At 39.6% G+C, this 23899-nt stretch overlaps 1 protein-coding gene across 9 annotated transcripts in view; it reads right to left on the bottom strand.

Annotated features, from left to right (window-relative positions):
* evi5b (ecotropic viral integration site 5b) overlaps positions 1-21358 on the bottom strand; it is a 33213-nt gene extending 11855 nt beyond the window's left edge. Inside the window, exons 1-13 of one of the 9 annotated variants that reach the window (XM_051376327.1) lie at positions 21039-21358; positions 13050-13282; positions 7081-7270; positions 4523-4747; positions 4298-4372; positions 4045-4170; positions 3794-3937; positions 3105-3194; positions 2754-2851; positions 1824-1884; positions 1684-1737; positions 578-610; positions 2-166 (exon numbers count right to left, since the gene is read on the bottom strand). In XM_051376327.1, coding sequence (XP_051232287.1) covers positions 2-166; positions 578-610; positions 1684-1737; positions 1824-1884; positions 2754-2851; positions 3105-3194; positions 3794-3937; positions 4045-4170; positions 4298-4372; positions 4523-4747; positions 7081-7270; positions 13050-13201 — 1413 coding nt within the window. In that variant the 5' untranslated portion in view covers positions 13202-13282; positions 21039-21358. Of the gene's footprint in view, position 1; positions 167-577; positions 611-1683; positions 1738-1823; positions 1885-2753; positions 2852-3104; positions 3195-3793; positions 3938-4044; positions 4171-4297; positions 4373-4522; positions 4748-7080; positions 7271-9410; positions 9588-9968; positions 10112-13049; positions 13283-14050; positions 14323-17770; positions 17927-19323; positions 19558-21038 lie in introns of those variants that run through there. The other 8 variants (XM_051376325.1, XM_051376328.1, XM_051376329.1 and 5 more) reach the window with 8 other exon arrangements.
* Positions 21359-23899: the final 2541 nt, after the last annotated feature.

The following is a 23899-nucleotide window of genomic DNA, read 5'->3' on the forward strand; positions in this document are numbered from 1 at the left end:
CCGCGTGTGGCTGCTGCTGCTGTTGCTGCTGTTGCTGGAGCTGCCTGATGGTTTTCTTGGCCTGCTCCAGCTCAGCAGTGGCCTCCTCGCTCTGCTGTTTGACTGTGGCCAACTCCCGCTTGACCAGGTAGTTCTCCTCTGCCTCCTGAGCTCGGGTCACTTGTCCCTTGGGACATAACCAACCGAGGGGGGGGTGGAGTGAGCACGACAACAAGTGAAAACGAGAGGGCGGAATGGGTGGGCAAATCAGAGGTGAAGATGAGGGATTGGGTTTTCTAAGGACATGCTTGTTTTAGTTCTAGCAATGTGTGATATCTATTTAAATCCTTAGCTTTCATCAGCATGATTTGTGATTCTCTCACTTGGTCTGCCACAATGTGGTATTTCATGCACTTATCCAACACTGTCATCAGTTATAATCTGGTTTAGATCATAATTCAGAGAATCATCAGAGTTACTTTGATCCCACATTATTACTGTCTTTCATTGTGCTAATCATAAGCATGCAATACTAAAGAGAGAGAAAGAAGAAGAAGGGTGCAACAAAATCAGGGTAAAGAGAAAATGAGGGATATACCTGGATCAATCTATCTGCCAAGGAAGCACTTTCCTACAAAACAGAAACATCAACAAGAGACAGTAGAGAGACAATCCAGAGGACAGTTTAAAGCACACACAAGAACAACTGATTGTTTTAGAGAAGAAATGCAATGTTCATTTCCCCTCCAGAAATATTTGTTTACAGATGGTTTACATTCAGGGGTAGAAAAGGAACATTGCATGCAGGTGTGGTGAAAAAGGTGCAAATAAGCTGTTGACACAGTGAAAAACAGGTGGTGCTGATAACACAGTGACAGGTTTCAGACAGGAAGAAGCACAGGACAGCTCTGGTTCTAGCAGAGAGTGAAGTATGGTGCAGCAGCAGCACAATGACAGAGCTGTGTGTGTATCTAAAGAGAAGCTGAGGTTCATCCAAGCTTTTGAACAGTTTGCGTTAATGAAGAGTTAAAAAGGTCCTGGGAGTTACGTGACAGGGACGGGTCAGAGAGCAGCAGCCTCCAGCTGATTTTAAATAACGGACTCAATTAGACCACAGTGTTCCATCCTGCAGGCGAACGCGGTGGAGCGGACACCCTTGCTATCCATGGCAGACCTCATGCATGGTGCCTTTACCTGGCAGCAGTAGTGCCCATTCCAAATGACACAAAGAGGTGCAGAATGATACAAACAGTGCAAACTTGGCATGCAGTGCTTTGTATCAACAGCATCAAGCAGCCACTTTCACATTCCAAACAGGCTTGTTACAGTCTTTGCTTCAGTTAGTGGTGTCGGGTGAATTTTAAAATTCACCACAGGAGGTTATACGAGCCACACAGACAGTCACCGTGACACCAAGACAACCTGAAGACCAAATCCAGCTTCAGTTTCTGATAGTAACTTTATCTACAATCAGAAAGTTCACCATACAGTACCAGTCAACCAGCGATGGTTTATCATGTAAACGGACGACTTTCAACTAACACAGCACAGTTAGTGAAAGACAAGACTCCATCAATAGGAGGAGATGCATGATGTATGAGCATACACAGCTGGGTGGGTTAATGTAATGTTGATGAGCAGGGAGCGGTGTCTGATTGGTTTGTCTGGTGACGGAGCACCTGTGGCAAACACTCATGCACTTACTTTCTCTAGTGTGTCTATCCTCTGCTTCAGGAGCCTGTTCTCTGTCCGCAGCCTCTGCAGAACAACAGGTTACAGAATCAGATGAAAATACGCATAGTTGAGCCTTCAGGACTTTTAAACACTAAACAATCTGCACACACCTTTATCTCCACCTGCTCCTCCATCTCTTTAGTTTTGATTGTAGTGTATTCTTTCTCTAACCTGAAAAAAAAAATCACAAAGAAAATCAAGAAAATGAAGTAGTAATAAAATGTGTCGAGCATGGTCCAGGGTATTGAAAAAAATAGAAGCACAAAAAGTGGGCCAAATGTCATAAACATTCTGTAAGAGAAAAAAAATATTTTTTTTTCCTCGCCTGCCAATATTTTGAGATTTTAAAAAAATATTGTACACATTAAAACAAGGCAATGCTTTCATTTACAGGGCTGTCATTTCTGAATAAGTTCCAAGAAATCTCTTGTTAAGTGGTTTTATATATTTTGGAAAATAGAAACAGTGTCCGAGTAATAAACTGACTTTCAACGAAATAATTTAATTTAAGTGTGATTTTAAGCCATAGAGGATTAAATTAAGCTTTTGACATAAACTAGCAAACTGTACTCACAGATAATATAAAAAGCTAAACGTTTAAAGGTTTTGTAGCCTTCATTAACTTTAATTTGATTTTTTTTACATACATGTGTAAATATATATACACAAAAATATATATGTGTGTGTGTGTGTGTATATATATATATATATATATATATAATTTCTTTCCCTTTCCAGGCACCCCAACTTTAATTAATTCTAAATATATTCATAAATCTTATATAATATAATAATTATATTAATTCTTACAAGTCTTGAATACTAATTCTCAACATCCCAAAATCAGTAGACGCAGCCATACAATTGATTGAAATCACAGATGTTATGAAATAGTTACAGAAAAGTTCAAAGTGCTAAGTGGAAACCCAGAATATTAAACATTCATGAGTGCGTCTACATTTCCAGGGTCTTATGTAGAAATAAATGCATCAACAAAAAGAGAGGTTAGTAGGTGTTGATGAACTGAGAGTTGTGCTTACTTTTTCATCTTCTTGGCATTGTATTTAACTTGATAAGCAGCCTGGATGACCTTATCTGGTCCACTGTCGAGCTGGTGTGGGATGACCCTCTGAAAGTGCTGGAGTGCAGTAAGGAAACAGAAGCAGGATAAGTGCCACACAGCTGCTTTCAAACAACTATGCACCCTGATGTCTTAGTCAGGTGTTTCTCTGACCTCAGAAGCACTACATCAAATGTCGGCATGTACACAGGTACAGGCTGGGAGGGCACATGTATCAATTATCTGGGTGTGGTAGAGGTTCCTCCCATGAGGGTTTTGCACATCTTGCACCAGAAATCTGAGCTGACACGTTAATGTGGATGTGATATACCTGTAACATTCCCTCCATGTCAAGCTGGATTAGTTCAGTCTGGTTCATCTGAAGAATGGCCAGTCCCACACGAAAGACTATCTCCAGACCCTGAAGAAAGAGATCACCAGTAGTCACAGAAGGATTCAGGTTTTGCAAGAATAAATGACGGCTAGTATGCTGTGAAATGTATTTTAAAGTGGAATGAGAATTAAACGTTTTCAAGGGAGTGATGAAACAACTCACAGTAACTATTTAATGTGCACTGTAGTGTTTGTTTTCTCCAACAGGTGGCGTTAATGGATAACCTTTTCTTAACAGTTTTCATTTCGTCTGTATTATATATGTAATGTAATCATTCTTAGAGCAGCAGAAGAAATCTTTACCTCACATCTTTTCTGTGAAAACGACAATGTAAGGGCTCAATGGTGTTTCACATCTGCATTTTAGACTTCTGGTCTGAGACTACTAGCCTCAGTGACATACAGTGAGTGCAACAGCAGGACACTGTGCAACTACTAGATCACAAACATTAGACAGAAGCTAATGTGCAAGTCAAAGACAAATCCCTGAGAGTATCTCTTTTACAAAATGAGTAAATGCAAGCTAAATAAATAGAATGACAAATATACTGATTCTTGATACATGTACCTAACTACAGGATGTCATTCAAAGCAGGTGAACTGAACTACAGTTCCCTGTTAACTAACCTCACACATGAAGATGTCAAAGATCCTTGTGGCAACGGGCAGAGGGAAGGAGGTGAGAAAGATGGTGAGGAACCAGGAGGAGGCGTACATGGAAGTGTGAAAGCTCTGAGCCTGGAAATGTATATGCAGCTCCGGGAGTTGCTCCTGTGAGGCAAAAATATATCATATGGATTCACACCATTACCACTGTAAGATGACTACATTTTGACAATCCATTGCAGCAGTCTCACTACCAACAACGAGGCCTCTACCTGGATCATACACTCAAACTGGTACATGCAGAGTCCCAGCTCAGCCATACTGGGTTTGAAGAGCTCTCGTAATCTGTAGTCTTGCATCAACTTGACAAACACACAGAAAGCCTCCTCTTCTGGCATCTAGAAAAATAACAGGATGACATCAAACCTCAAATCGGTCTGTTATTCAGTAAAACATGCCAAACTATTTGCAGGAAGCTGGTGAATCAGTGTTTGTATACATGTGTGGTGAAAATGGTATTATTACCTGCATGAGTAGCAGTCCTACAATGAAAGCACTCCCTTGACAGTAGCCAACTTCACGGTCAACCAGAGAATATGCCTGAGGTAACAGTGATTAGCTTTGGATGAGTGATGGTCAAGAGTCAAACCTGTACACACTTCAGTTACAGTTTTTACCCTGAAACTAATGTTAAGTCCCTTTTTTATTTCTTATCTGTACACAGTCAGGTTCATGAAATGCAGGACTTACCTTCATGACATTGAAGAGCACTTCCTGGCCCAAACTGTCTTTCTCTTTGAAGAATTCATGTTCAGGGTAAGTGCGGGCGATGTCTCGGCGAATCAGCTTCTCGCAGGGTGACGTCATCTTCAGTAGTTCGGAGTACTGATCCTTGATGGGCATATTCTGGGCATTGCACAACAGCTGCCATACTATTGCCCGAAAGTGGTGGGGAACCCCTTTTCTAACAAGATCCTGTGGAACAAGAAAAGAACAGATACTCTGAGAAATGAATAATAATCTACCTATATTTTAATGACATTTATGACAATTTAAAAAGAATTTGGGACTGTGTTGAATGTAGACAAAAGTGTAAGAAAACACATTGGCAGCCTGTGGAGAAAAAGAACAGACCCTGGGATGGAGCCACAGTCATGTTTTGTGCTCTAGTATTTATTTTCCCATTTCAGCACAGTGTGCATCTAATAATAATACAATTTCCACTGCCAACTATGATCTTGTCAGTGAGGCACTTTTTTACTGTGATTTGTTTCCATATTACTGCTGATACAATTTGATTAAGCAATTTCCTGTGCTGACGGGGAACACTGGTCTTTCCTGCTGTGATGGGATTGTCTGTGCGTGTCTCTGTGTGCATCTGGTCAGTCCAGGGTGCATCTGGAGCAGAGGTCCACCCACACAGGCTTTCAGCAGGGGATCCCTCTTCCCTCTCAGAGGTTACACAAGACAAACCAAGCTTTGTGTTGGAACAAAGCACCGTCTCATATCTCGACTGTATCTGAGCGAAAGCTGCTTTCTGAGGCGCACCACCACTTTACACTAATGCTTGGTGACAGGCTCCAACATCGATATCATGTACATCAGTAGGGCAGTAGTGGGTCTCAAAAAAATAGAAAACATGAACACATCAGGGGTTTTGCTGACAAGGACAGAAAAGTCAAAGTTCCTTCCTTCATGCAACAGAAACGTTTCTCTGTAAGCCAAGGGGAAGAAAACATCACATTTGTGGAGGCCTCAGCAGTTATGATTAATATCCTAGCGGCAGCCATCTGGTTATTACTACTTGTGGTAAATTACATAATAACACCCATGCATGTTCACAGGTCCTTCGCAACACTTCCCCATTTACACACAGTGGCAAGAAAAACAGAAACCCTGCCCATGCAGAAGATGTTGTGTCCCATTTGCATATGTGCAGCTTCATCAGGGTCATGCAACAGCAACTCCATATCCACACTTGTTTTTCTATGTGAACGCATTACAGATAAAAAGGTGCTTTAAATGGGACTGTGAGAAAGGCATGATCATGGGTGCTGCTTTCGGGTGTCATCATGACTGGAGAGCAGATGGGCTGCAATTTCAAATCTGAACAGTGAACGGACTGTGAACGTGCTCCCTGTTGGGATTTCACTTGTTGCAGGGATACGCAGAAGAAGAGATTGATGCAGGAAGTGTGCAAATCGGAGAGTAGTGTGTGAAGGCATGGACATTTTTGAGGGGGAAATAAACTTTTTTTCGTCGTGAAGGCATTATCTCTGTGATCGATTATTCTGGGCTTTCGGTGAAGTGAGTATGAGTTGAAAAGGCATGCTGTTGTCACGTAAGGGCCCTGATCATGTTGCACAGACATTTTAATTGCATTTTGTGTCTGTTAAGAGGAGCAAAAGGCACTCTTTAGGATATGCCCCCAAGAAGTGTATTATAACTAACTGGGAGCTCTGGCCATTAGCTGCAGGATCTCCAGTTTGCTAGAACCAATTCTGGTCGTTCTTTTTCCTATCGACAGTACTCGGTGACCTCTGGTAATCAAGACTAGGATAAAAATCCGCCGAAGTTCCCCTTTAATAACACCCTAATCACACCTTCAAACATTTGCAGTTGCACCAAACAGCTGAACATAGGAAACTACAGCTTACTTGCAGAGTCACTGCCATGACCCGGGACTGTTATCACAATGTTATCCAAAGTCCTGAAGAGAGTTTTTTTATTTTCTGGTCATTGTGTTTACACACATTTCCACTGTTCATGTGCAGGTTAAATCAAACTGCCATTGACAGTGACTGGGTTATAGGGTTATCACAAGACTTCAGAGAGTAACTGTAGGAACAAGCAACCTAAAATTAGCTTCAAATGTCAAGAACTAAAATAACAAGTTCAATGACAACACTACAGGGTCACCAGGGACAAAGATAGCCTTAGAAATTATTTCTGGACCAAGTAAACATTCAAACAGATAGGACCATTGTAGCATTTGGGCCACAGATTGATACAAATACCTGTGAGACACACATGTATTACAAGAGAGACTGTAGATTTTTCATCATGTTTAAAGACGTTTACATGCAGAAACAGAATCATTGAAGCTCCCGTCTCTTTCTTTGAAACCTGGAATACTGTTGTTCTTGTCAGATGGGCAGTTATTAAAATGCAGACAAAAATTGTCTTCAGTAGATGCTGGGTCAAATGTGTCTCAGTAAGCTCTTAATACAGTATTGGTAAGCTCTTAAGCAGGTCTGCACGAGACTCGGCTGATACTTCACACAGGTAGTCATGGGCACTCGTCTCACCTTAAGCTGCTTCTCCTTTTTCTTGCGCACGTCCTCCCACTCATTGACGATTCGTCCCCACAGGATCCACGAGTCTTCCTCCAGGTGGGAGAGGTTGGAGGAGGCGGATGAGCTGGACACCAGGGAGGAGCCACTGTTTCGCCTGGAGCCATTCATGGAGCGTAGCGACTTGCTGTCTGTCTCCAGCAGCCTGAAGGAAAGGCAAGACGTAGGATGTACTGTTAACACTGTGCACACACACAACATTTTGTTATTGTTATCAAATGTTTCTTCTCAACAGATACTATTTAAGAATACATAGTTCAGAACTGACAGAATATCTAGATCCTTTACAAAAATGTTGAGAAATCTAATACAAAGTGCTACTTAGTCAGTTAATATGTTGCTGCTCTATTGTCTCTGGTGGTGCTTTGAATTGTCAGTATTAGTATAAATATGAGTCAAATTCAATCAGTGTAAAATCAGGCGCACCACACATTTTGAAGATTAGTATGTCAAACTAAAATATTTACGAAACAAGCATGTGTATCTGTGATGCAAAGCTAAAAGAGCCCCAGTTCCCTCTCTCTATACCCCTCTCTCCCTGTGTTTCCAGCCTGTCTCTCTCTATACTGTCAATTGTCCAACAAATTATCTTTTTTAAAAGGAAGTGTTCTAGTCCAGGTAGTGAAAATATAAGACTGGCAAACAGCAGCCTTAATGGCAAGGTAGCTTTTCCAAAGACAGTTTTTTCAAGTTGTGTTGAGATGTTTAGCAGGAGCCAAAGTACCAAAGCTGTCACTTTTAAAGGCTGGAAGAAATCAATGTTTACAGATGAATCAAAGTTTAAACTTAACAGTTGCAATAAGCTCACATGTAATGCCAAACTTTAACAAAATTACAGTGAAAACATGCATGTGGAAATATTTAGGTGTGACAGTGTGTCTTATTCTGGAGTTCATAACCTGTACTGAGAAGATAATTCTCCAGGAAAACAATTACAAATCTAGGTTGTGCCAAGTCTGTTTGACATCAAAACCACAACAAGTAGTTCTAATAGCATTGCCTTACCCCCACCCATCTCCAGACCTCAACTGAAGATCTTTACCAAAATTTGAAAAGAGAAAATACAAAAACATACAGGACATCACCAGACATACATGGATGTGCTAGAAGAGTGGAGGGATGCTAATATGAGTCCTCAAATTCTGCTTATGCCAGACATTTTGCAAGCTGTGACTGAGGCAAACCACAGCCAGTGTTAAAATCAAAGCCGCCCACATTTCTAGCTGCAGTGCTACAAACGGAAAGCTTATTTAAAAAGCCACTTGGCACTAATGTATGGCAGCTTAATGACTGTAAAATAACCCACTGCAGCACAGTAGGGCTGCAACTAATGGTTATTTTTCATTATCGATTAATCAATTAGTTGTTTGGCCCAGAAAATGGTAAAAAAAAATGCTGATCACTGTTTTCCCAAAGACTAAGGTAACTTTCTCAAATGTCTTGTTTTGTCCACAGCTGCAAGATATTCAGTCCACTGTCTCACAGGACAAAAGAAACTAGAACATATTCATATTTTAGAATTAAATTAAAATGATTCACAACAATTAATCAGTTATTAAAATAGTTGGTTATTAGTTGACAACTAATCGATTAAACGACTAATCGTTGCAGCTCTACAACATAGTGACTGTCACAGCCTGATCATTAGCAGTCAATTAGCAATGACTTATCCTCTCCAGATGTCTAAAATTAACATCTGATTCAAGCGTTGCCCAGACACAGAATAAAGCTATGCATCAGCTGGTCCAGTTATCTAGAGTGTTCATCAGCAGTCACAACAGGATTATAAACAGGAGGAATTTCGGTACATTTTCAATAAATGTAAGTCCCCAAATTCCTCTTATTCAAATTCTCACAATAACTAGCAGGTTAATACTGACATTAAAAACAACACCTTTGTACTCGCATTGAACGACTGCACAAAAAGGGATGTTCAACACTTTAGGGAAGAGGGTTGAAACTCATTTAAATTCTGTTGTCAACAGCTTTAAGTGGCTAAAAAAACCTACAACAGATCTGTTATAAAAGCCACAATGAATCCACTGGAGGTCAGTAAAATATTTCCTTCATCATCATGTATATTTCATCAACAGTCAGCATTTAAAGCTAATTGCTGGGGATGAAAAAGAAGCAAGTTAATCTCTAGCCCTGTATCACTCTTATCAGTTTGTCACTGGAGTTAATGACAGAGTGACCTGATCAAGGATCAGCGTGCAGAGAGCTGCAACTCCCAACACTGTGCGGCACCAAGGAGCTCACGACAGACACACAAAAGGCTCAGACACCTGATCTCGGAAAAAGGCCGGGGCCTCTCCATTGGAGCCTGTGACGTCACCCAGGGTGCTCCCAGAATGGCTAGGGTTGCAGCCAAATTTGGGTCGTGTGGGAGGGAGTGAAATGGACGACCAGAAAGACCAGCCTGCAACAGAGTTTCTTCACTTGTATTCAGCTCTGACGTGGAGCTAAAAAGTGGATAAAAGGAACATCTTTTAGCTAGAACTTGGCAGGAATTGCCAGATTTTCAAGCATTTCAGTCAGCTACAAACGGTTACAAACACTGCAGTTCCAGGTTACACATGAACCTGAAGGTACTTGCACCTCTGCTAATAATTCACCAGTAATCAAACAAGAGTCTGAACCTTCATAAAAGTAAAATAGGAAAAAACTACAGAGAATTATTTTTGGTCAAGCAATATTTGCCATGATTGTAAGAATATTTTGAATAAAATGTCGAGCTAGGACACAAAACACATCTAGATGCAAGTGTCTGACTGATTGCAACATCATGACAATTTGCAGTTTGTTATAGCCAAAGAACAAGCCTACAATACTATACACCTTACCAAGATAAACTCATGATGTACTCCTCATGTTTCTGGTTTCTAGGAATTCTCGAGCAATGGCATGTCTGACTTACAGATTGCAGCAGTCAGTGTGAGACTTCCTCGTCCGTGTGATACTACTGAACGAATGCTTGTGCCTTTTATCTGCTCTGTAGGGTACAAAGGCCTCTCAAAACACACAAGCACTTGCTAAGCAAGTGCAGTGTACCATACACATGAATACCAATGTGCTCCCTCCTGTTGCATTTGTCTTGTAAACACCCCAATGACAAAATGATAAGATTTGTGTGTTCCGCAGATATCAGTATGCGGTTTAGAAAGAAGAGACTGCATTGTCATTCAGAAGCAAAGCGTGGCAGCAGAGAAATGTGAAAAGGCCCAGCTGTGTGTTGGGGTGGAGGCAGGGGTCGAAGGGCAGGTGAACTATGAGCCCCTCGACTCGACTTCTTTTTGCCAGATGGTAGTCTGCACAGAGCTTTATAAAGCACATTAGGGAGAAAACGAAACATTTCCCTGGTTGGTTTTGATCTCGCCTAATGAGGGAAAGCATCACACAACAAGTGCCACTTGGCATTCTGAAGCAGTGGCCGTTGTGGGCGTACCGATGAGTCACCGACCTCTGCATTCAACAGAGCTTTGCTGTCTTCTTTGCTGTGACACAATCCCGAACTCTGAACTGCGTGCTCGGTTTCCATGCTGACGCAGAGTGCACTAGCCATGGGTGAGAGTCACAACAGAGGAAGAATTCTCAAAGTTGGCAACCAAGGATGTGTTGCGTCATCTTCTGACAGTACTTTAATCTAATGTGAACAATGTGCACCTCGGGGACAGCACACAGAATACAACTTACTTTACAAAAGACTTTTACTGGTCAGTGTGAGGCTATTGTTACCGCTTATGACCAATAATTAGATGTATGTAGTAGTATATCTACATCGTACCAAGTTACATGACAACTGCTCCAACAAGTTCTGGACACATTCTCTGGTCCAGAAACAACTCAAATCTGGACCCCTTTCTTGGTTTTAATTAGCAAACTTCAGATAACTCAGTAAAACTATTATTTGGAACAGTGGCCTGGAGTAAAACTAAAGCAGTTCGTAAACTCTGTCATAGGTGGCCAAAAGACATATTGTGTGAATACAACCAACATGCAAGTAGGCTGGACACCACACAGAGTGAAACACTGAGGAAGAAGAAAGGAAGTAACCAAACTTCTCACCAATTTTACAATTTTATTGGATATCTCTCTAAATATGTGTAGATACTGAAGGCTTTGATTACTATAGGTTTTTTTATCTTTTTTTTTTCTTGGCCCCACAAAATAATACAATATATGTCATAATCAGCATGTAAATCGTTTTTGTTGTGCAAACTGATAGTAAAAAGAACAAAAAAATAAAAAGATTTGCCAACAACTTTAACATTGCTTCCTTTTCAAAACAAAGCATTTTAAAATACTTGTATAAGCACTATAGACTGACATAAAAGAGTATTTAAGTATTCTAAAATATTCTATTGCCAGAGAAACAAATGAGATACAGCAGTTGTTTCAGTTATCCAACAGTATAGTGGTCTATGAATAATTCATAAAATACAAGAAATTAAAACCGGTCTACCGGTTCATTCTGTATATCAGCACTAAAAATCAAATGCACAATCACAATTACTAAAATGTGATGATTTTATCTTTACTTTCACTCTCTTATAAGCTGAAGCGTGTGTCGTCTACCCAACCTTTGTATATTTTATCCCAGGCAAGGTTAAGCCAGCGGATGAGCAAGTCTCAAATGAGGCCGCAGCCTAGTGAGCCAAACATCACACACAGATGAAACATCTTGAAACCAGTCAGTCTTGAGTCTTCACACTCACACTGTATTCAGGTTACCACGGGCTAGGGCCAAATGACAACCAGCAAATAAAAGGCTGACGACAGATCAAAACTGACTCACAACTTTGCCTTTATGGGTTCAGCACACTGATAAAAAGCAGACAAACCCTCAAAGAACAAAAACCCCAAATCTTCACCAATCAGCTAAACCCCCAAATCCTCCAGAACCTGACAAACTGGAGGCTTTCAATTTTCCTTCAATCATTATTTTACTCTTTGCATTCTCCAGTTAGCTAGTTGACATGTCACAACCTGCTGGACGTCACTCTATGTGTGTGTATGTGTGTGTGTGTGTGTGTGTGTGTGTGTGTGTGTGTGTGTGTGTGTGTGTGTGTGCGGGGATCAGGAGGGGGATGGTCGGAGTATGTAGAATGACTGTATGGCAGTCAGAGTAGTGCAGGTTTGTAAAGAAAACAAGCCACGGACAAATAATAATAAGATAACAAGTTTATAGTGACAATTGAATAAAAATATTATTTAACAATACACAAATATTTGAGGGAAATCTTTATATAAAAGTTATGAACGAAAGGTAAAAAATGTACATGAACATCATTTTATTATCATTATTATTGTTGTTGTAATTATTAATATTATTTTATAAATGAAGTTAAAAATCAATTAATAATTAAGGAAAATATATAATAAACAATGGTGTCTGCAACAGGCCAGGAGCAATTGGAAGAAGCTAATGACACCCTCCAGCTCTATCACATTTCTGAGTGTGGTAATCTGTCTACTGGTGACAAGAACAAGCTGCATATCATAGTTTCATAGTTCAAGCAGGAATTAGATACTTAAATAAATATGTCCTTCATTGAAACTCCTTAGAAACAGTCTGAGCTTCTTCCCTAAAGACTTGCATTTAGGTTTTCACGGGCCGAGTCAAACGCGGTCAAACTGTAACGTATGTACATTATTTTATTAATCACCTATCAACCTTCTCACTTCACAAGCAATTAATTAATATGTTGGAAGAAAGTCAGTGACAGCCTCAATTATCTCACATTAATGACTGTCTAAGCAACCAGAAGAGATATTCTACACTTTCACACATATCTGAATGTTTTAAATATTTGACAAACACAGCTCCTATGATTGCCTGACTGTGTAACTGCAGTACACATGGTACTGGCCTCAAAAGCGGTCAAGATGATGGGCAGAAGAAGCCTCAGAGACGTGCTGCCTACCTGTTCTGCTCCTCAAGCTTGGCAAGCAGCTCCACATCGTCGGGACTGAGCTGCGCAGGCGAAGACGGCGAGAGGGCAGGCGAGGACAGAGACGTAGAGGAGGAGGTGGTAGTGGTCTGCAGGGACGTGGGCGTGGCCACCTGGCTAGCCATCTGACTGACCGTGTGGGACACTGAGTTCTTCACCCATGAGAGAGTAGAACTCAGCTTACCAGCAACCTTGTCTGTCGCCACCTGCAGAGGATGGAGAATACCTATTAATTCAGTAATAACACATAGTCTCTGTTTAGCTATAGGTTTTTGTAGCATTTATTTAGTATTTGTACCCTCTTTTACAGAGCACACAACTTCTTAACTTCTCTCCCTGTCAATTATGTGAAGCTTACATTGTTTACAATGAAGGACATATTTATTTAAGTATCTAATTCCTGCTCGAATTATGAAAGAGTTCCACCGTTCTTATCTTGCAGCTACTGAACATCATTATAGCCTGACACCTTTTAGTGCTTCATTATCAATTTTGTTAGAGCTGGACCGGTAGCATAGAGCCAGCAGCCAGTATCGGCTGGGTCAATACAGATGCTTAGTTTTCCAACTCAGCATTGGCAAATTCATTTGTCTATTTCTGGTTCCACAATCAATACTTTGAATGACTTCTTTGTTTTCCAGTAAATTTCTTTTGAGTAAGGATTAAATGACAATCAATGGTCGTTGACTTGTATTTTTTAAATTAATTTAATTTAAAAAGGAAGATGCAGATTTTTATCCTACTAAATTGACACATTTCTTTACCTGTAACTTTTACCAATGGACTGTACAAGTTACACTGTTACAATTAGTGCTGAGCAATGGCCAGTCTACAGAAATATTATGTTACTATAAAGTGCTTGTTGTTGCATAATAATTATGTTTTTTTTTCTTCTTTCTAGATTAATTCAAACACAATCCCTGCTATTACAAGTTAAATAAATTGAATGTGGAGAATCTTCTATACATTCCTACCTGCTATTCCAAATGATCCAAAATCATTGGCTTTCAGCTGCTAATATACTCCATGAGGAAATCCAGTATGTATTCATTCAGAGAACACCAAAAAAAGAAAAGTCTATCAAACTGAAATGTCATTAACGCGTTCTATCCTGCCAGTAATCCATTCTCCTGAACCTTCGACCAATTTAATGACACACTGCTCTGTAGTCATATGCTGATCATACTGTCAAGAAGGGTCAAAGTACTCCACAAAAGATAGGACTTAACCTTAGGTATCCTGCTGGGTAAAACAGGAAGTGGACCTACGCACTCAGCAAAAAAAAAAAAAAATCAGATTTCTACCTCACACCTGAGAAAAAACAGACCGTGCATTTGGTTTCACCCCAGCAGGAAGTCTGGATACTGCCACCAGGCAGGAAACCAATCATTTCATGCATCGTACTCTAAAATGATGAGTCATTTCTCTGTGAGTATCAGGTCTACAGAGGGCTGAAGACATAAAGGAGAAGGAGAGAAAAACAAAGGAGGTGGAGGAAAAGATTGTGGTAACTGTGGTGAAAGGAATGTGCTACAGTACAGACTGAAAATATCTTAGCTAAGCTTTCTTTCATCCTCCTGTACACACAGAAACACAGAGTGACTTAACTGTTACCACACAACACAGACATGACAGTCTTTACTGGTCCAGTGTGTAACATTTAGGAGGATCTATTGGCAGAAATGCAATAACATTTATAGGTACTATCAATTGTGTATAGTCACCTGAATATAGTTTGACATTATATCAAATCAAATCAAGTTTATTTGTATAGCCCTTTACAATAGCCGAAAGGTACCCAAAGTGCTTTACAACAAAGCCATGAAACAATACATAACACATATATAATATACAAATACAATTTAAAGTGCTGTAGTGCTGCAGCACTGCAGCGTATTAAAAGCCTTCCAGAAATGCACAGAAAGGAGCAGATAAAAAGAGTACACCTAAGAGACAGTACTGTCCTAGTCAGAATTAAATGCTAATCTAAAAAAGTGGGTCTTAAGCTGCGATTTAAAAAGGCCGAGATCAGTAGTGGTGCGAATGTCAGGGGGCAGTTTGTTCCACAGTCTAGGAGCAGCGACGGCAAAAGAAATTATTATATTATTATTATAGTTGTTGAATGAGCATAAGTGAGACACGAATTTGTGAGAAATCCTGCATGAATGCAACCCTCCTCAAGTCAGAAAGCCATGCTTTGGATGATCATTTTTTTGGTACTAGTACCATAAAGCAAATAAACTAATACCTAAACTAATTATGAATATAGCGAAGAAGTAATGAAGAAGTTTTAATATATAAAAGCTGTATATTACTGTATATTACATTACACATTCAATTTCGGGGGGGAGAGAGAGAGAGAGACAGGAAATACACCAAACCTTTACTGTTTTTATAACAACACCCTGTTCCTGAACTGCCGCTGTGGGGGGGCATATTTACTAACCTTCATCATCAATATGACATTACAACTAAACTAACAAATCCTACAGGGTGGCTGCATCAAATCAGCATGGATGAATAATACCATGACCCTGAAGCTATAGAGGGAAACACTCCCATATGACAAATACTGTGATATTAATACAAGAAAGCACCTTCACTACTTTTGTTTTTTCCATACAACTCAGTACACCGCTCACACAAACTGCTCACACAAACAGTAAGTAAACAATAATGAGTCTGAAAATGCAGGCTGCATTTACCCACTCAGGCTGTCATTAACAAAAATAACAGGATCCACACCAGAATAAAGAATATAACCAATGGTTGTGTGTAGTGCAGACTGACTCAGATGCTGATCAGCACATTTTTCTACTTCAACAGCAGAAAAGTAAAAAAGTAAAAGCATAGTCTATAGTCCAACATATTAATACATCCAATTATGCCACAAAGAATTAACAGAGTCACACTATGACCAAACAGCACAATAAATATAGGCCATCTAATCTTCCCTACAGCCACATGAATACAAAAGACACCACTTAATGTAATTATTGCATTTTAAAAGGATATCAAAAAAGAATGAGATATGCTTTGCAAAAAGAATCACCAATGTTACTAATATGGGAACATTAACAAAACTGCTGATCCTGAAAAACTGCACCCCCCCAATTTGCATGAATGTTTCTCTTCACCCTGCTCAACTCTTTTTGCACCACTGAGCCAGGCGAGCATTGTGTCTGTACTCTCTCTTTGAAAGCAAAGAAGAGAATGTAAGGGAATGAGGTTTCTTCACAGACTGACTCCCAATGTGGGATACCATGCAGAACTAACTGGGGAGAGAAAACATGACCATGTAGACTAAACACCATGTGGACTCAAGTGAGGTTAGGCCTGGACCTTGCCTTGTTTATGTGTGCTCTTATTAGCTCTGATTAAGGATGAACATGATTTGAAATCCTGGAGTGCCTTGATCCAATTTTGTACTAACTACTGACTAAAAACGATCTCACTACCACAGTCAGGGAACAAAATATGAGCAAACTAAACTTCAATCAACTCAGTCCAGACAGGGGAAGGCCATGCTGGCCATGAGAGATACCAATGTCCAGGTGGCCTTAGAAGACATTCCTTCTGGCAAGCGCAGCCAACTGAAGCAAGGCTTCCCTATAAATCCTGGATACAGAGATTGTTTCTGCTTTTGTTTGCCAAAGAACTCAAAAGGGGCCCTGAGATGCAGCGCGCATAGCTAATGAAACCCACAGCAAGGAAAGAAGAAAGCCTCAGCTAAACAACTTCAAGACGATTGGGGAACTGAGAAAGACCAAAGGCAGAACAGAGAAGCATTTCCTTTCTCCTAATTCAAAATGCACAGCGCCCAACAGATGCCTCACACTGCTGTAAAACAAACCAGCAAAAAGACTGACACAGACTCTTGAGCATGGACAAATGCAAAACTACAAGATTCAGTCTATAAGGTCTTTACATCCATCATCTGAGGTGAAGAAAAAGACTAATTTATCTTTCCTTTTTCCATTTCACTTGTCTTTCATCACGTGCCATTTCTAGGCAATGAAGAAGAACAAAATCGTCTAGCCCAGCAGGTGTTGGCCATCTTCAGGAAAACATGCCGTCCATGTGCTGTGTGAGGGTATTAAAACACAGGCCTGACTTACAATAACACACTCACACTGAGGTAGAAAGGCCTTTCACTTCACACACAGAGGGACGCTCAGATTTTCACAGTGTACAATCAGCATTTCAACGGTCCTGCTGAGGGCTATTCTTCATTATGCAGCCACAAAATGAGACAACAACTGGCTAACATTTTACACTTGGCCTACAAAAAATGCACTGCAAAAAGTAACCTTATGGTAGTGTACGAAATTAAATGTTTCAATCGATCACGCCAAAACATAAATCTCAGCCATAGTGTGACAACTATAGTAAATCTAAAACACCAACTACTACACAGTCATGAGTGTGAGATCTCCATTGTCTATATCAATGACTGGTATATGGTCTTCCACAGGCTACTTCTAGATACCTGAAATATGCCCATATGTGGTGTTACTTGAAAACTTCTTTCACTTGCACTTAGTTTAACAGGTGCCACTACAGCTTCTAAAAGTCCCTCAACTGTTTCTTTTCTATTTACTGTTTATCCATTCTCACTGAAACTTTCAGTATGCGTGATAATTCAAAAATAATACAAGTGAAAAGCACATACAAAGCATAAGACAAATACATACGTATCTTCTGCTCCCTTCTTAGTCCCAAAAGATGTATATTGTAACTCCCTAATGTGCTGTATCTTGAGGCTGGAGGTCAGAGTAAAGCTAGTGAAGCTTTCTGTCGTAACCTCAACAAGTTCTGACAAGTGTATCCTCTGACATGGCCACCTCTGCTCTCAAGAGACAGCTTGCTGACTAACAAAAAGGAGAAGAGTTGTTCAGTGTTAAACACAGAATCATCTGGCCATGACCACCACCCAGGAAACACATTTTACACCAGGGCTGCAACTAACGATCAATTTCATCATCGATTAATCTGACAATTAGTTTATCGATACATTGTCTGAGAGGCTGAAAACAGCATTCGACTAATCGGTTATTCTACTAAACGCTGCAGCTATATTTTACATAAACCTGCTAATTGAAGCACTGTGGCTGAATTCTGAAAGCAGACATTCATTTAACACTAATCATCCAGGTTTGACTGGAGCCATTACTTGGCAGAGGAGTAGTGAAGCTGAATGCTTTTAGTCAAGTGATGAGCTAAATACATTCGGAAGCACTAATACTTTACTTGAGCATTTCCATTTGGTGAGAATGAATACTTTAACAGTGAATTTGATAAGCCCCAGGAAGGTCCCGTTCCTCACAGTGATTAATGGAACACGTTTAAAGCTGTATTACTCAATTGTGGTTGGTGTTGGTCCGCCTCTTACTATCAATAACCCACATCCAATTTTCCCAGTTTACTGGATCAACATGCTGTTAGATACAGTATCAAGCCACGAGACAGCAGCATCGGCCTTCATTCCTCTCTTGACACTTTAACTTCACATAATTATCAGCCCGGCGGTGCTGACTACTTCCTGACAGTGCAGTAAGCAGCACTTTCTGTAGTTTTAAAAGTGTGAAACTTTGCTGGGATCATCGTCCACTATTGGTCACAGAGCTGAGCTGGTTCTGCAACTTGCAAGTCACTTCTCCGCAGTTTATCCTTGGCTTGAACACTGCCACTGCTGAGCAGTTTAATTCCTCTGTTTAGGCTACACATCATGCTCTCGCCTATCAAAAACATTCTGGTTTACAGGCAGTAAGTTAACCAGAGGACCGACGCATTACACACAGAAGTCTGTTATTCCTTTTATGGCTCGCTGCTGTTGTGAGCTCAAATGGAGATCTAGCATCAAATGCAACAGTGTCTTTCTTCCACAAATTTGGACGAACTCGACGTGCTAACAGCAGCGATATGTACTAGATGAACTCGACATTAGCAAACAGAGAAAAACATCTCATCTTCCATTAAATTATAAAGTGTTTCCAGGCGATAGCTGGAGTCCTTAGCCAGCCAATTAACTAAGTAGTTTTCCATCACTAAACATTCAGTGACAGCACTGACAAACAGCAATAAAAGCTAATATTGCGACTAACCAAACTCAAAAGTTCAGTACTGACACCGTCCATTTTCTAAATGTAATGTCAGACCATTAAGACTGATAATTCGCAGTCGTTTTATGACTTAGTGTCCATTCCAGTAAATAGACAGAGCCCGAAAAAACAAGGACATCCTTTACCTTGAAGCGTTTTCGACCAGCCGCAGCAAACGTCGTCTGCTTCCCATGCACTTAAGTATAGTCCTACTATTATAAGAAAAAGCCTGCTTTTCTGACACTTTACCCGAATACATTAGCTATTTTGTCAGACTTAGCATAGCTAGGTTTCCACTTGAAAGCTAGCCAGTGTTAAGTTAGCTAGCTCCCATTGACTCCTCGGTCCAGCCCATGCAACCGTATAATACGTGTACACAAATGTCTGCGGAGCTCAGACAGACGGCGGCGGCCTACCAAATGTTTACATCGCACGGAGCATGCGCCCTCAGCTCAAACATGAGTCAACACTGCCACCTCGTGTTCGTGATCTGAAACTACACGTCAGACACATTTCACTGCTCCTTTCATTCATTCAGAAAGAGGAAACACAGCATTTCCAAATAAACATTAGAAAATGGGTGTGATGGGTGTGATGGGTGTGATGGGTGGAAGGAGAAGTAGATTATCCTTATCTTAAAGTATCACACTGATATTGGCTATGTGGCACACTCTATACAGGGTTTCTGCAGGTTTCAACTGGTTAAATGTAAAACGCTTTTTTTTATTATGAATGCAATTTTAGACCTATTGCAGGTCTCTAATAGCAAAGAAGAAAGAGGGATATGAAGAATTGGTTTTGTTTGTAGTAGTTACAGCACAATCAATACATTTCCCCCCAAAACACATTAAAAAGCGAGACTGAAAAGTGCAACTTTATAAAGCAACATTAAAATATTAATACAGTAATTTGTAAGACCTGTCAAAATCATATTAAAGACATTTTAAGACTTGAAATTAATATTATTGGATTTTATACTTTTTAAGACCCCGCAGTCTATATATAGTATATAACCCAATGCCTTGTGATGAAAGTTAGCAGTCTAATGTGAGTCAAGTAAGTCATCCTGGTTGGACCGTAACAGCATCACTGCCAGCAACTGTATTTGCTTTGCAAACACATGAAAAACCTACTGATTTGCCCTAACAAGAGCACTTTCCATCCTTGGAGGGGACTGCTTGGTATATGTCACTGAGGTTATCAAGGGGGCTTGTCAGTATGTCCCATTACTGATATTCGTTTCAGTTATGACCACAGCGCCTCCTGAAGGCTAAAGCTCCCAAAAGTTCTTAGCAATGATCAGAATAATATTAACCTACACTGTGATTAAAGTGACCTCTTATTCTGCTATCTTTTGTTTCACACACACAGACCAGTGAATGGATGGTTCATAGATTGGATGACATCTGTCAAATTGATAAGTGTATTTATTCAATAGGAATGCAGGTATAGAAACTGTTACAACAGCCTTACCTATTTAGACATTTTACACTTTTTACACTCCATTTTAGTTCATTTCAAATTCTTAATCACCTCAATCCATTATGTTTATTCTATTAAAAGTTGGCAGTGATCTCAGAACAATGGGTACATGGTATAATGTAATGTGGTCAGGAAACAGGAGGGGAAAAAAGGGATCATCTCAGCCAAGCTAAAGTCACTCACACTTTCACCATGTTTACTATGATAGAATCACCTCACGTTGAGATTTTATTCACCTTTTTTTAGAGACATTAACAAGTCAAGTAACAGACTACTTGCAGTATACCTTGCTGTGTTTCTGCCCAGCACTATATGAGTGCTTCCAGTCTCAAGCTTTCTGTAGCTCTATCTAATCAGTATCTGATCCTAAATAACTTACCTGAAGTTCATTGTTGAGAGAAAAAATGTTTGAGCAGACTTGAGGTTCAAACTGTTGTCTCCGTGCTTCTCAGTTGAGGCATGTTGTCTTCATAGTAGAAAATACAATTAATCCAATTAATTTATGAAAATGTCCTCCCTGTGTGGTTAGTCCTCGCAAAATGAAACTGTAAACCTAAATAAATATATAACAAAAAATGAGGTTAAGTTATGTATAATGACCTAGAAACTGACTAGAAGCAGCACTGCTTTGTCTAATAGGTTCACACGCCTGTCTCTCATTGAGCGAGAGCAGTCAATAGAAACCCACGGTGAAGTAACCACATCATAGCAAAAGTGCTCCAGTGAAAATGTGACTAAACAGACAGCCTTGATTCACATACCAAACCAATCATAAAACCTACTTTTCAGGTTTAACACAGGAGCAGTGACGCATGTCTATTGTTGTTTGTCAGACACTCCTCTGCTCATAGAAGAAGCTGAAAAGCAGCTGACGTTGTAGGCCAGAATTCGCAACACAGTGGAGACTGTAGGCCACCCAATCTGATCCACTGTCACAACAATCACATCTCAGTCTGTCAGATATAAATAGCTAGCTATGAACACACAGTGAAATAGTAATTCTCAGTAATGAGGTGGTTTATGAAGACTCACTAGGGGTCCAAAAGAATAAAATAGAGTGAAAATAAATGCTGCAAAGTATTAGAATATTAGAAAGTGACAGGTTATCTTTTTACAGTAGCTGTGTGTTGGGAAGGTCAAAATCATTATGTGGCAGGCGCATCAGGTATAAAAGTGATTTCAGTTATTTAATTACTCAGTTAATTATGAGTAAACTGGTATTCTTTGCAGTCACACCCATCTGCTCCAGATACATTCTACTTATGCACCTTTTAATCCCTGCTAATTAATTGCTAAATACTCTATGATACTAGAAATTATGACATTTTATTAAATTAGAAAAAAAATAAGATACATACATACATAGTCTGTTTTTTGTTTGAATTAAGCTCTTGCAAAAATGCCCCAAAATATGGTAAGGTGGTGATACGTTTGGACAGAAGATTACAGACATGGATCTTTGACAAATTAGATTTTTGTATGATATGATATGATACACAAAACTGGATACATTTACATAAACTTGGATACCACTATATCTTTCTGGATACAGGTCCTTTTTGTCTAGGACAAGACTAATCTGGCCCCCTTTTTTCCAAAATGATATAGTAAAGAATTTTCCTCGTCTGACTAAGTCTGTATGGATACATCTCATTGATGATGTTGTTTGTTTTGTTAGTTTTTTCTCCTCTATGTCTCTTTAAACATACAGTATATTTCTCTATAATCATTGTTTTGGTCATTTTTTTGCAAAATTGATATGTATGCATGTATCTACGTAGGCTTTATATACTGTATGTACATTGGCATTGGAAGGGATAAGCTTTAGGGATGGGGAAGGGGAATATAAACTCTATTAATAAAAAAAAAACATAATTCATAATTGAAAAGCATTTCTGGGTTGGCAGGTTAATGATCATTTATTTCTGTTTTCTGAAAAATGAACCATTACTTTTCTATGTTCATCTCATCTTGAAAGGGTTGAAAAACCAAGAGGTGGTAGATTTGTGTTTTCTAAAGGAATATATTCCTTTACCTGATTTTAAAGGTCGGCTTCACCTAAATGACAAAAAAAAAAAAAACATATTTTCCCACCTATCATTATTAGTATCAATGCAGATTGTTCTGTTTTATTACCAACCTATTACTGTGAAGGTAAATAGAATTTCTTCTTCTCACAGCATTGAAATATTGAACTGAGCAGTGTGTTCTCAATCCATAGATTCAATACACAGACCTTTAGCTGTAGACAATCTATTACAAATTTTATCCTCAGAAGAAAATAAACCTGGTGAAAACTGTTTACAGTAATATCTGTGGATAATTTAACCAGGACATTGTTTCTGAAATGGGACATTATATACATATTTCAAAATGTTCTTTTTCAATGCTGTGAATGCATTCTCCTCCTTTGTGTTGCAGTAACATTAGAGGACCTAGGGGTAGATAACATCTTTACACATTGCCAGGGAATCGATCTGCCACATACAATACTGTTAGTAGGTGGAAAAATCTGTTTTTGTGAAAGCAAATATACGTTACTTTTTTGCGTAGTAGTTTGTGCCACACATTTTACCATTGCTTCTCTATTTTAATTGAACCTGTGCTGTGAGCATGCCCGGGCAATACATTCGTCAGGCAGCCACCACAACACACTTGACCTTTGTGTATGTGCAAAAAGGCGGGTGTCACTCACACAACGACAGCGTCATCATGGATAAACCTCCCAACCTCCCAACCTCCCAACCACTCATCCCAACGAAGATGGCCATACTTAGGCAAACACACGACACCGACAAACTCCACCACCAAAACAACATGTTTTTACTTGTGAGCTATGATTGCACTTTTCATGAATAATGGGGTATTTTATTTTTGGTTTTTGGTTTACGTATGACCCGTGAACAAGTGGGCACTTTTTGCAATAAACTCAGTTGAGTGGCATTTTTTGCTGGCTTGTGACTTTTTTGTATTAGCTATTTGTTATGATTTTGTATCACTTCTTATAATCAAACTAGATTTCTCCCTAGGGAAGCTTTGCTGTGGTTCAATTTATTCCAGTGCAAAGAGTAATTGGTAGCTTGCAAAGTTATTCTTAGCTTACCCAACACTGTTTAAAATCAATAACAGGGAGGGCAATTTCTGCAGAAAGTGTGGTCTGATTGCTAGGAGCTGAAAATCAGTGCGTGGAAAAGCTGCAAAAGAAGGAGCATCAAAGGCACAATGAACAGTTGGAAGAGT

The sequence above is a fragment of the Dicentrarchus labrax genome, unplaced genomic scaffold, assembly GCF_905237075.1.
Source record: "Dicentrarchus labrax unplaced genomic scaffold, dlabrax2021, whole genome shotgun sequence".
NCBI classification, from domain to species: Eukaryota; Metazoa; Chordata; class Actinopteri; family Moronidae; genus Dicentrarchus; species Dicentrarchus labrax.